The 15,004-nt window shown below is 36.6% G+C and overlaps 1 protein-coding gene across 1 annotated transcript in view; it reads right to left on the bottom strand.

Annotated features, from left to right (window-relative positions):
* Positions 1-1,942, bottom strand: part of LOC127971088 (scavenger receptor cysteine-rich type 1 protein M130-like) — a 91,165-nt gene extending 89,223 nt beyond the window's left edge. Inside the window, exons 1-4 of the mRNA XM_052573868.1 lie at positions 1,882-1,942; positions 1,218-1,532; positions 622-945; positions 151-465 (exon numbers count right to left, since the gene is read on the bottom strand). Coding sequence (XP_052429828.1) covers positions 151-465; positions 622-945; positions 1,218-1,532; positions 1,882-1,942 — 1,015 coding nt within the window. The remainder of the gene's footprint in view (positions 1-150; positions 466-621; positions 946-1,217; positions 1,533-1,881) is intronic.
* Between the last annotated feature and the right edge of the window lie 13,062 nt (positions 1,943-15,004).

The raw sequence follows: 15,004 nt of genomic DNA, 5'->3' as shown, positions 1-15,004 counted from the left end.
TTTTACATAATTAATTTCAAAACCTAAATCTCACAAGCATTAATCTAAAGTCTGAAAAGTACATGTATAGGGAACAAGTACTGTATATTGTACAAGGTTAAGTCTCTCAGAAGCATAATATTAGTAAATCTCACAGTAATATAGACTCACTAGAGCAGATGACTCCAACATCTCGTCTATGAGAACATTCAGCTCGACTCCATGAAGAGATGGAACATTCTGAGAGTTTTGTTTCATTCCCGTCACAATCAAACACATCAGCCCAGATTTCAATACTTCCCTCTCCAAACCAGTCTGATCCCACAACAGACACAGCAATCCCACAATTCAGCTGTCTACAGAGGACACTGGCAGCTCTCATATCCCAGCATGCATCACACACTGTGCCCCATTTACTGAAGTACTGATGTTCGACTCGACCAGAACAAGAGTCTGAACCGTTTACCAGCCTGAGATCAGTGTAACCTGGACAAAGAAGACAGAGCTTACTGAAAACTAATAAAATAGATTCTATGTAAGAGAACAGAGATAATCTGACTAATTTTCCAGGTCTTAGCACTGCTTAATATGGTCATTTAATTTTAGTATATTTAACAATTCGATTTTTTAAAAACATTTTACCAGAACATATCAGTCCGACATCATTTTCATGGGTGCAGTTTGTATTATTTAAGTTTGATGATGGACAGTGTCGAATGTGTGATTCATTTCCTCTGCACTGAATCTCTTGTGTCCACATCTGAGCGTTTCCTTTGCCAAAAGCAGCTGCTCCCAGCACCTGTACAGGAGCCCCACAGTCCAGCTCTCTACACACAACCTCTGCATCCTGCTGGTCAAAGACAGTGTCACACACTGAACCCCATCCACCTACAAGAAGAATCTCCACTCTTCCGGAGCACAGGTGAGACCCGTCCACAAGTCTTGACCTTCTGTAGGTTAAGGTTTCTAATTATACACAGAAGACCATCTGTCACTATAATTATCATACAAAAAAAAAAAAAAAACCAGCAAGTCACAATCTTTAAATTTATGTTTTTTTTTAAATTGATCCAATTGAGTTGTTCAGACAATAAAACATGCTATTTAGCATTGCTTTATTAAATCAATAATTAATAATAATGTTTAATCTTTTTTAATCAATATTTATTTTCATATTTTTAATAAAATAAGTTTATGAACGAACAACTGATCAATGATAGACTACATTAGCAGCTTACCTGAGCATCTGACTCCAGCATCTTCATGATGACCACAGTTATGAGAACCCCATTCTCTTGATCTACAGTTCTTCAGTGTAGTCTCTGATCCACTACAGGCCACATCATCCATCCAGATTGGTCCTGATCCTGGTCCAAAACGAGCACCACCCAGAGCTTCTAAAGCCTCTCCACAGTCCAGCTCTCTACACACCACTGCAGCATCAGTCATATCCCAGTCATCACCACACACTGTTCCCCACTGACCATCATAATAAACCTCCACTCTACCAGCACAGAGACTGTTATCACTGACCAACCTCACATTCTCGAAATCTGTTTGGAAAATTTGGACATAGTAGTAGAACAGTCTAGAAATCATCTGCAGAAAGTTGCAAAGTGGGAATCACACAGTACGCACAAATATTTACAAATATTCAAAGCTGGAAAAATAAAGCTGGACAAGAACATATGTATAAAAAAATACAATATTTTGGCTGCCTGTAAAAGGTCAAACAAATCATAAAATTTTATTCATATTAGATAATGTGTGGTCTGTTCACAATCTCTATTTGTAGATATTACACAGGGATCTGTTTAGTTTCTAGTGGTATAAGGCCATTATAGATAAACTGCTAATTTAAACGTATAATTTCACCTCATAAACTGTCTATTTTGTACTCACCAGCTGTGGCTAGAGTGATTATAGTGAAGAGTAAAACGAGTGTCAGACACCTCTCCATCATTTTCTCCTCGTCTCACCGTCTGTTTGACTGTCAGCACAAGTTTCTCCTCTGCTCCCTCAAACACACTGAAGAAACTGGCTCCTGTCAGCCCCCTAAAGAGAGAGAGAGAGAGACTCACAGCTGCCAATGACACTCACTGTTACCTTATTAGACACCACAGAGGAAATCATCAAACACAATCAGGGACAAATCAGAAAGCAGCATTTTTATTTTCTCCATTTATATCAATAAAATGTGAGCGCTGATGAGCGGGACTCCTCCTCCAGAGTGAGAGACACTTCACTGAAGACAGAGTCGTGACAGTCAGAAGTCAGTGTGGAGATAAATCACACTAAACTTAAAGCAGATTGATACAGAAACACTGCAGCTTATATTCAGCATCAAAACCTGAACCTGAACACAGCAGACACAATCACTGATGACTACTCACTTACTGAAACTTTGTTTTACAGCAAGATGCTATAAATATATAAATGGTAGTCAAAGATCAGTGTAATCCATGTTAGAACTACGCTGTATCCATAATATTAAGTTGATTTTACTACAGTGTTTTGATGTTCTAACCAAATACACAATAAATAGTATGCTGAGGTATTATAAAATGAACTATGCGTACAACAAATAGAGGACTATTCAGACAAAATTTGTAAATAAACATTGCTTTCTGTTCCAAAGATATTCTTTTGGCATCATATCAAAGCTTTGGTGGGTGTGCATCATTCTTCATTGCGTGATTCATCCAGCAGATGGGAGCAAAGCACTTATAGTAAAAACGAACAAACATGAGTCTTTTATCACCACTTGAAAGTGAAAGTTGTGACATTTGCCAAGTATGGTGACCCGTACTCGGAATAGGTGCTCTGCATTTACAGTTACTCATCAAGTGCACACACACAGCAGTGAGAAGGGAGGGAGGGAGCTTCTCACTGGTGAACATTTTATTTGGACATAAATTGTTAATTTCTCTATTCATAAAAATGATAAAACTTATTGGATTTTATACATGAAAAAAAAGAACATGATTGTGTGTGTGTGTGTGTATGTTAAAATGTTTTGTTTTAAAATCTTTCCATAGAACAACAAACTTAAAAAGGGGGCTGCAGCATGACTTAAAACAATTTTAATATATTAATATAATTAATAATAATAATAATAATAATAATAATAATAATATGAAAAATTATAATTTATTACCAAATGTATTTTTTAATTATATATGTATTTATGTAACATTTATATAAATATGAAAATGTATAGCTGTTGACATAAATACAATACATAAAAGTGAAAATTAGTGTAGAAATAAATGACAAAATGAAAAAATAATAAATGCGGGAAAATTTAATTATTCATACACAAGGAAATTCTTATCTGTTGTTGTTTTGTACGGTGCCCATATGGTGACATGTTCGGCTTACTTAGTTTTGTCGTGGCCACGATCATAATAACTCGTGGGAACGTCATATTAACTCGTGGGAACGTGATATCATGTCGTGGCCACAAGATTATTTTGTCGAGCTAAGGACATCTTTATGTAGTGGACTCGAGATGCTATGTTCTCGTGGCCACGACAATTATTCGTAAACAAACCTGCGTGACCAAAGCAACAGGGATTATCGGAGATGGATTCATTAATATTTTATTTTGAATTAAAAAAATATTATATTAATAATATGCTTTGGCTACTGGGCTGTACATGCGATTGTCAGCGTTCAAATTAAGTTTATAAAAAATAAATATTACATAAAGTGCATAATACAATATCAAAACTTTTTTTATCCATCATACAGTCTTGTAAGTCCATTAACTGATAGTCTTTCCCTGTAATATGTGTACATTATTATTATTATTATTAGCCAATTATTATTGGTTATCTTTGTAATCTTGTTTATATTAATATTTTTGCTTAATATAAAAAAAATAAAAATAAAAAAACACTGAGCCAAGCCAAGCCAAGCCAGATAACGAACAAAAGACTGACTCGTTCGCGAGTCAAGAGCCAGTTGCATCAGTTTTCGGATCACCAGTAGTTCTTTCAGACAGTTCGATTCAATAAACCGGTTGAAGAAAACGGTTCACCAGTTATTTTGGGCTCGACATTATGGCGTCATTGGCCTTGATTGCGCTTGATTCAAGCCTTCGGTTTACCCGCGCTCATAACATTGTGCAGAATTAGTTCAGAATCAATTATCAAAAGAATCAGTTCGGTTCAGATGCTCTGTGTGTCGGTCCTCGTTTCTCGAACCGGACGCGTCTGACAGAAACGGTTCTTGACTCAAGAACGAGTCAATCTTTTGATTGTTATCTGGCTCGGCTCTGTGTTCATCTTCAGTTCTATCTTCACAGCAGGTTCAGTCAGTGTACTGTTTGAGTACATTAATTACTCCGGGATATTGGTTTGTTTGAACTCAGAGGGAGTGTCAGCCATATTAAAATAGTTAATGGAGACGCGAACCGTTTTAAACGATTCAGAACTGAAGATCTGGTTACATCGAATGATTCGTTCGCGAACCGGATCTCACAGCAGAGTTTTGAACTCTCTCACAACAGACAGGGAAGAGAAGACAATGATGAATAAAGTTGTAGTTTTTGCTATTTTTGGACCAAAATGTATTTTTGATGCTTCAAAAAATTCTAACTGACCCTCTGATGTCACATGGACTACTTTGATGATGTTTTTCTTACCTTTCTGGACATGGACAGTATCCTGTGCACACACTTTCAATAGAGGGACTGAGAGCTCTTGGACTAAATCTAAAATATCTTAAACTGTGTTCTGAAGATGAATGGAGGTCTTACGGGTTTGGAACAACATGAGGGTGAGTCATTAATGACATAATTTTGATTATTGGGTGAACTAACCCTTTAATGATTTCTCTAAATGATGGATTGGCTGAATGTTATGCTTATCTTATAAGATATTTTATTGAATCGATAAACTCTCATTTATGGTCATGTTATGAAATGTTCAGCTGATTGAAGGAGAAGAATGAGCACCATTTCATTGCAACACACCAGTCACAGCTGCTAAATCTTAATATAGTTGCCACAGCAACGTCAGCCTTATTGAAATTCAATGTAATTTGGGGAATAAATGGTTAGGAGAAATACATTCTTGTTTTTTATTGTGTTGATTACTGTCCAACTGAAATCCAACTGCTTTATGCTAATGTTAGTAAAACCATTGTGCAACTAAACAGTCTCCCATCAGAGCTGCACCTAAGTGTTTAAAATATGAATATAACGATCTTGTTATAGTTGATATAATAGATGCAATCTTCCATTTGAATTATGTGTTTGTAGATGGAATGTGCATGTATTTTCATAAAGAATTCACTTCATAAATTCTGTGCCTAAGACTGTTGCATATTTTTGTAGGTAGTAGAGTTACTAGAGTTATATGCTTATTGTCTGTTTTTTTTTAATTGATTTGTTCAAATAAACTTATTTTGTTGACATATTCTGGTTGGCTGCTTGTACTGACATACTTTAGCCAGTAGATGGAGACAAACACAAATGAATAAGCTTGCTTCAAGGACAAGAACTCACTTTAAATTGAAAAGCCAAACGACTCTCATGTGCTTTATTTTGGAAAAAGACCCACTGAGATGCAGCCACTAATATCCGGATAATAACTTTCATATCCGGATAATATCCAGATCCAGAATGTCTTTACATTTGACCACATAAATTTGTCTCTGTTTTCTGTCTCTTGTCAGATAAAATCTGATCTGAAATGCTTTTCCCTTGTCCCAAAAAAATATGGGGAAGCTAATTTCCTGGTTGCTTTTTGTGATGATGCCATAAAATGTCATTGTTATATGGTTTTGTGTGCATAAGAACAAGACTTTGAGTTTTTTTTTTTTTGTTTGTTTTTTTTTTTTGCAGAGTCTTGTGGTTTTTTAGTTTTAAGCTTGAGCTGGCATTGCAGCCTCACACATTTCTAACTGTTCTGCCATCAATTATAACTAAGTTACTGACAAATTCAATTAGGGTGGTGTAATCATGACTTATGCAACTTGAATAAGCAGATGTTTTCAGCTCACTCACATGCACAATGCGTTTTAAAGCACATCTCAGTGTTCTTTGCGCAATATAATTGCAATGCAAAGATGCCGTTACACTGCAGGGCATCCATCTGATCAGGCCCATAAAGTGGATTGATGTGGCCAAAATCCGACTCTGCTCCTGTCATTTCCTCAGGAAACTGTGAAAAACTGAGTAAAGCATATGAGCGAGTCCAACGCACCCCACACCCCACCCTACCCCTGTTTAACATTACCAACAAGTGAGAGTGAATGAAAGACAGCTGGTGATACATAACGCTCTGCACACACACCCTGATCTCAAATCTCTGAGTTATGCTACACCTATCTGCTTCATTTCAGCTGACTGTCTGTCTGACAGTCCGTCCATCTTTGTTGCCCAAAATAGAATGGAAACTAACCTGACATGAATATTTAAACTGCATTATACTCTGCAGTAAACATGCTTGAATGTTTCAGTGCCATGATCAAAGCTTGGGAAGGATGGATGCTTAGACAACAAAAGCTGCGAGTGTCAGCGGGACCAGGACCGGAGGCCCGTCACACAAACTAAAACCGTAGGGTGTGTTCCTGTCAGCATGCGGACATGTGTCAGAACCAAAGCAATCGCAGCAAGCGATGAATAGTGCCAGATGTTGTTTCTTGGATCGGCGCCTGGAAAGATGGCCTCCAGACGTCCAGGGACAAGATCTTTCAATCAAACTTAAGTCGGATGAGTGAATGTTTTACATCTGTCAGTTGTTCAGTGTTCTAAATGAATGAAATTAAATGATGTTTGTCATTGTGATTGAAAAGCATTGATGCTTCATTAGGCAACTGAGTAGATTGTTGTACTTGATTGTTTATACATTTTACACATTGTGACCTTTGGCCTTTACATAATGCAATTTTTGTGTCATGGCCTTAAACATATTATATTTTTAATGCAAATTTACACAGATCCATCAGTAAAACACTTTGTTTAGTTAGCTATTTGGCCTTTCCAGCATTGGAATGAAATGAGAAAGAAAGACGCTGCAGTCTGATGTACTGCCTTACCATAATATATTAATCTCTTCTCCAATTATTTACATGACTTGTTATAACTTTCAGAACAAGCCCTCAAAAACAGTCAGCCAAAACCCAAACAAGATATATTATGAAGAAAAATCTAAACATAATAGACAGCTAACTAAACATAATATTATTTATTTACAAAACACAGACACACACGCGCACACACACACACACACACACACACACACACACACATCATGATGCTCATTCAATATTTTAAAATGTTCAATAACTATCGTAAGATCACTCAAAAAGGAGGAGAGAGTTAAACAATTTTAGCTGCAGGCTGACATATTTCACTTTGTTTTAATGTCTTTTTACAACCCGCGTAATTTAAACCTGGAACATGAGCAACAACTTCCAGCCAATCATAAACAGTTTCAGCGCTGCCCTCATTAAATATTAATGTGCTGTATAATCGGATGAACTTAACTTCCTCGCGCTGTTTAACCGCATTAACACCAAGCGCGTTAATTGTCGTTATAATTAATATTATCATTTCACTATATATGTCAGAAGACAACCAGAGCGAATTTACATGGCGCCATTTGTGTTTCAGTGTTACTAACCTCATAAATATGCAAAATACGAACGCTAAATCCGTGTTTACAAGCGTAAGGTAGGCCTCATGAAATTCGGAGAATTAATTACTAAGACAGGGTAAAGTATAATGAACAGTGTGATAAATTAACTAGACAACCAAGGACTTCAATAATCCAGAGTTATTTAAAAAAAATAATATATATAACACCTCAGATACTATTCAAGTGTGCACAAAAGCAACGGATGTACAAGGATATACACTGACACATTTACATTTAGACGTTTGCATTGTTTCAGGTAAAGAAGCTTATTCATTTGGATAAAGGAATTTCTCATCTGATTTGGTAAGTCACTTAACTGTTGAATTATGTGTAGGCTATGAGAAAGCAAAAGACGCAATACACAAAAAGCTTTGGTTTTGTTTTTATATTGTTTTTATATTATATTGTTTTGCTTTGTTAACCCTTTTTTTCTTTTGAACTGATGGGTGTTGTTTGTTCTTTATATTAACATCTGCTAGGGCATTTGTATCAACATTCATGTCCTATTCTTTTAGTATCACAGTATCAGTCCTTAAAGGGTTAGTTCGCCCAAAAATGAAAATTATGTCATTAATAACTCACCCTTTTGCTGTTCCAAACATGTAAGGCCTCCTTTTATCTTCGGAACACAGTTTAAGATATTTTAGATTTAGTCCGAGAGCTTTCAGTCCCTCCATTGAAGCTGTGTGTACGGTCTACTGTCCATGTCCAGAAAGGTAAGAAAAACATCATCAGAGTAGTCCATGTGACATCAGAGGGTCCTTTGGAATTTTTTGAAGCATCAAAAATACATTTTGGTCCAAAAATAGCAAAAACGACGACTTTATTCAGCATTGTCTTCTCTTCTGTGTCTGTGTGAGAGAGAGTTCAAATCAAAGCAGCTGGATATCCGGTTCGCGAACGAATCATTCAGTTCACCAAATCGAACTGAATCGTTTTAAACGGTTCGCATCTCTAATACGCATTAATCCACAAATGACTTAAGCTGTTAACTTTTTTAATGTAGGCTGACACTCCCTCTGAGTTCAAACAAACCAATATCCCGGAGTAATTCATTTACTCAAACAGTACATTGACTGAACTGCTGTGATGAACACCGAGCCGAGCCAGATAACGAACAATAGACTGACTCGTTCACGAGTGAAGAACTGTTTCTGTCAGACTCGTCCGATTCGTGAACCGAGGAGCTGATGATACTGCGCATGTGTGATTCAGCGTGAAGCAGACCGACACACAGAGCATCTGAACTGAACTGATTCTTTTGGTGATTGATTCTGAACTGATTCTGTGCTAGTGTTATGAGCGCGGGTAAACCGAAGGCTTGAATAAAGGGCAATCATCGCCAATGATGCCATTACGTCGAGCGCAAAAGAACTGGTGAACCGTTTTCTTCAACCGGTTTATTGAATCGAACTGTCCGAAAGAACTACTGGTGATCCGAACACCTATCCAACCGGTTCTCCACTCGTGAACGAGTGAGTCTATTGTTCGTTATCTGGCTCAGCTCGGTGTTCATCACAGCAGTTCAGTCAATGTACTGTTTGGGTACATGAATTACTCAGGGAAATTGGTTTGTTTGAACTCAGAGGGAGTGTCAGCCACATTAAAAAAGTTAACAGCTTAAGTCATTTGTGGATTAATGCGTATTAGAGATGCGAACCGTTTAAAACTATTCAGTTCGATTTGGTGAACTGAATGATTCATTCGCGAACCGGATATCCAGCTGCTTTGATTTGAACTCTCTCTCACACAGACACAGAAGAGAAGACAATGCTGAATAAAGTCGTAGTTTTTGCTATTTTTGGACCAAAATGTATTTTCAATGCTTCAAAAAATTCCAACGGACCCTCTGATGTCACATGGACTACTCTGATGATGTTTTTCTTACCTTTCTGGAAATGGACAGTATACCGTACACACAGCTTCAATGGAGGGACCGAGAGCTCTCGGACTAAATCTAAAATATCTTAAACTGTGTTCCGAAGATAAAAGGAGGCCTTACATGTTTGGAACAGCATAAGGGTGAGTTATTAATGACATAATTTTCATTTTTGGGCGAACTAACCCTTTAACACACTCTGCAAATTAGGGTTATCAAAATAATCAAACAAACAACGGAAATTGCACTTGTCTCGATAAAGATAGCAAAGCACCCCATAAACTTTTGAATATTCAAGGGAGCAATCGTTTCAAATTAAAAATTTTAACTTTAAAAGCTTATTATTTTTTTAATAACCCTTCCTAACCCTGTTTCAGTTCTCTTCTGTGAAAAATTCACTTCTACTCAATCATGTGTGTGTGTATATATATATATATATATATATATATATATATATATATATATATATATATATATATATATATAAAGAGAGAGAGAGATCCTTGATCTTGAATGACCTGCAAAAGCATTTTTTCTCTCTCCATTTTTCCAATTGGAATATAGCCTACACATTACAATCAGTTTTGATTGTCTCCTGGTTTGTATCCTGACTTAAACATAAATGTGAAATACAGTGTATATGGGCAAGTTATCGATTGGCAAAAAAAAAAAAAAAGCAGGACAGAGGCAATGAAAATGTGTCAAAGAGCATATGAGGAAATTCAGCTTAGCTGGTCTTTGAGGTAAATCGAACATTTTAATGAGATGATTCAAACATCTCAAAGCTGTATGAGCACACGTCAAACAGTGCACAGAAAGACAGCAGAAAAACTATTGACATGAACACCTGGAACATATTTTCTGTGAGCTAAACAGTCCGGCGTGCAAAGGAAACCTGAGCCTTTTTGTGAGAGTAACACTTCTGGTGCTGGAACGACTTTTGAATTTATTCATATTCAAATATTGGAATAAGTTTAGGATGCCATGCACCTGAGGATATATGACATCATATCATATCTAGGTTATTCGTAAATCGCTTCGGATGAAAGCATCTTTACAGAGTAAATATTATTTTCAGCACCAGAAGTGTTACATAACAATTCTGTGCCTGTTTAAGAAGAATTTCTTCAGTTCAATGGAAAGTATGTAAATACAGAAAAGGTGGGACAGTTATATTTACTAGAGGCCTTTCAGGTTGAAACCGAGTCCATCATTTAAAGTCTGATGTTTTGAGATTTTTTTTATAGCATACTGTCTTTGTGAAACATGTTTTTATTATTATTATTATTATTATATTCATGTAATATATATTGAGTATTGTTGTGGAGTGCTTGTTTTAAAATAATATTCAAGTTAAACTTAATCAACAGCATTTGATTACCACCAACATTAATTTGGCTTAGTACTCCCTTTCTTTTTAAAAAAAAAAAAAAAGGGAAAATGTGGTTTGAGGTGCCACTGTTTGATAAAAAAATTAATTGAAATGGCACTATTTTTCACTATTTTTTCCTGAGAGGGTAAAATATTTTTCCACACAGATTAAAAATCAGATTTAGCTGTTCATGCACCATTTCTGTGGACCTTCAGTTGGATTTTTTTCACAAATATGATGCACCTTTACAGTGTATCTTTATAACTGTATTTTCTGTGTAAAGTTTTACAACTTTGCCTTCATATTATAATCCTTATATTACAAAACAACTGTAAACATGACAAGAAAAATTTTACAGCTCAAATAATGCAGTTTTAACAGAACAAGTGATGAAATTGCAAATTATAATCTTCACAATTCTACTTTTCTTACAAAATTGTCCTCCAACAAATGGCGCTGTTGCTTTATCCCTTTAAGTTGTCTTTCCTGTCCTAGGTACAGTTGATAAATGTAGCCATCATGATTTGAAACGCATCTTTCACCATTAATCAGTCTTTTCCTAGCAGTTGTGTGAGCATTTGCTACAGAAAGGCCTGCAGACAGAGGTGAACCTCTTCCTATCCTTGTACTTGATCCGCCATATGTCTTTTCACCTCTTACTGAGAACTGTGGTGGAGTTTTGCTGGCATATCTTTCTCTTTCTCTCAAGGGAACAGTAGACGTGTGGATGTGTGTGTTAGTTTGTAAGCGAGTGTGCGCGTGTGTCTGTGGATTGGCTGACTCACAGATCTGCATACTGTAACACACACAGATCCTTTTCCCACTGCACCGCAGTCAGGCAGAGTATTGCGAGACCCTCGCACACACATTCCTCAAATTAAAACTGTTGAGTGTCTGTATGGGATACGCCGGTGGTCGTACAGGGGTCGGAATAATCCACTTCTTGGAAAGCCTGCTTAACATCAGTGTGAGTTTTAGTGGTTGTGGCCACATATTAAACTACAAAATGGCTGATTTTTGTGTGGTGGTCTAATTGTAATTCTCCTAACATCCAGAAGAGGGCACTGTTAGTTCAAAATCATTAGGAGTGCATTCAAGAACCATTATTTCGAAATTAGCTTTTTTTTCTACGTTGAGGGGCAGTACAGTTTTATTTAATCTTTCTTATTTTGTGCTTGTAAAGTGAGACAGCCCTGATTCTATTGGGACCCCTTAAATTCTTCAGGTTGCTAAATATGTTGCTAAATGCTTCAATAAGCCACTTCTGAATTGTAAATGGTTAATTGTAAATAATTAAGCAGATTATTAGAGAAGGAAGAGAAAGGAAAACAGATGCAGGGGTCTGGGTCGCATGGGCATTAAGACAAATCACCATGACGACAAGCCTTTAAGTGCGTGGATCCAAACGGCGCTTGCCAAGTTCCGCTCCGAAACATCTAAGCCATGAGCGTGCCTTCCTTTTGGACAACAGCATGCATCATCAGGGATCTGGGGACGGAGGCGGACGGAAACCGCAAGGACATTCTTGCAATTATTCATATCTCTTGTGTCATTAAATAGATTTCGTGTTGGTGTTCGTTTCAAAGGCCAGATCGCATGCCTTCCATGTGGCGTGTTGTTGTTCAGTAAGTTATGTATGGCCATATGTACAGCGTGTTAGGGGTGCTGGTGCAGCGGACCTCAACGGACGTCTATAACTGGATCACGTTCAGCGTTAACCCACTTGTTCTCGCACAGTCCAGAACCGCTCATTTATATCTTGTGACCAGTAATCCCATATGGCCCAACGTGGACCACGCCGTCCTGCTTCCACGGCCTCGCTGATCGAATTTTAAGAGAGTTCTGTGACTTGAATTTGCTTGGCACCAATCATGTGACATATTCACGCCTCGCGACCATATTTTCCGCCCCAGAGGAAATACAACAGGCCTGCAATAAATCTTGCAATTACACAATAGAAAATGCAGAATATGTAAACACAAGAGTTTTAATTGGAAACACATTTGCTGCTTTGCAGCCGAGGGAAGGCAGCTTTCAGTAACATCTATACAAGACTGTAAATGAGTAATTGCCTCAGCCTCTCTCAGCCTGTCTCCATTTTTTAAATTCTTGACAGGCCGCTAAGGAGAGAGAGACTGGATTTTTGCACGAGCAGGGTCTGCTCTGACCCCTCTCGCAAGCGCAACCCTCAGGGACGCAGAAGGAAGTCTTATTATTTTTTTCTGTGAGGCTACAGAGATGCGGGGGGAAGGACAGGTGAAGAAAAATCGAATGAGAATGAGATGGGGGTCCCAGGTTGAAAGGGGACCTGGCGAGGCTTGCTACAGGCTGAGAGGGGCTTTTTGGCCTGCTGCCCCATAAATATGCGATTGCATACTCTTACCGATTTACTTCAGGAAATGTGTTTCTGATAAGTCAGCACAGAGATTACATCCACTGAGCTGCTCTGCTCTCTTGTTTCAGACCTCAGCACTCCTCCCAACCGCATATCGCCAGCAGTCCTGGCTGTATCTCTCAAAAACATGTCCGCGTTGCATTTCAGTGCAAAATTCAAAACTATTTCTTTAAATGATCCTTATTAGATTTGTATTAATTAAATGAAAATGTAATATATAAGAATTTTAACATCTAAATAAAAAAATAATAAATCTAAATTACAATGTATATATACATTGTATGTATGTATGTGTGTGTGTATATATATATATATATATATATATATATATATATATATATATATATATATTTATTATTATTATTATTATTATTATTAATTTAAATATTTGTAATATCTAAATGACTTATATTTATATATATTTGCAATTATTTAAATATTTTACACAATTTTAATCATATAAAATAAATATAATTATATTATATAACAACATTTATATACAATATAATTCTATGCTTATATTATACACTACATTTAATAAGGTTCAGTGCAATGATTTAGAAAGAAATTAATGCTTTTATTTAGCACGGATACATTAAATTGATCACAATCGGAAAAAAAAAAAAGTAAAATGTTGCCAAAAACAAAAAATCTAAAGGTTTTAAAATTAGACCTTAACTTAAATTAATCAGGAGTCCTGAAATCCTCATGTTTTCCACAAAAATCTGAAGTAACACAACTGTTTACAACATTGATAAAATAAGTCTTTCTTTACCAGCATATCAGCATAAAATGATTTCAGAAGGTTTATGTGACAGTAATGGCTGCTGAAAATTCAGCTTTGCCATCACAGGAAAACATATATATTAAAATAGAAAATGCCTTTTTTAAATTATGATAATATTTTACAATATTTGATCAAATAAACAGCCTCGCAGAGCATAATTCTTCATAATACTTTCAAAAGCATTAAAAAAAATCATACTGACCCCTGACAGATGTTTTATTCATTCATTTTGAGAAATCGTTGTGCATAATTGTCATAGAAATAATGCCTTAATTTGAATGGCGTTGAGAATACGCTTATTTTTTTTCCTCCTTCTCCATTGGGCTAAAATATGACATGGACAAGGTTTTTGTAAGATTCATCTTCTTACTGTATTTTCCCGCATTCACTGCCTCTGGTGACAGAAAATGAAAATATGGGGTCAATGTTTTGTTTAGAAGGCTAGATGATTCTGCCGTTGCTATGGACACAGTGCTGCTGAACGATTTGCCCATTGTATTTGCCGTCCTTAAAAGTGATGGGGATTTTAAGAGCTTTATTGATGTGCTAGATCTACAGATTCATCATACTGTCAACTGAATTATCATTATGAATAGATCTGTGCATATAACTTGAATACAAGGTGAGGTGGCAGTGTCACATTGAGAGAACCCTCTTTAGGGTTTTACTGTGTCTAAGCATACATTTTAGGCTTTCCATAATTTTTTTTTTTTTTTTTTTTTATGCCATCACAAACCATTGACCAGCACAGTTGCCTTTAGTTCCTTCAGCTGTGTGCTCAAAATAAAGACCTGTAAACCAGTTCAGCATCAACTTAGCCGCAATGGAAATGACTTTTTCTGTCACACTTATTCCTATGGTGCTTATAGCCAATCACATTGACACAAGCAAAGTCATTGGTCCTCAGCCTTATCACTCAAACCTCGAACTCAAGGAATGAACC

This window comes from Carassius gibelio, chromosome A4 (assembly GCF_023724105.1).
Source record: "Carassius gibelio isolate Cgi1373 ecotype wild population from Czech Republic chromosome A4, carGib1.2-hapl.c, whole genome shotgun sequence".
Lineage (NCBI taxonomy): Eukaryota > Metazoa > Chordata > Actinopteri > Cypriniformes > Cyprinidae > Carassius > Carassius gibelio.
This window is presented reverse-complemented; position numbering and strand designations above follow the sequence as displayed.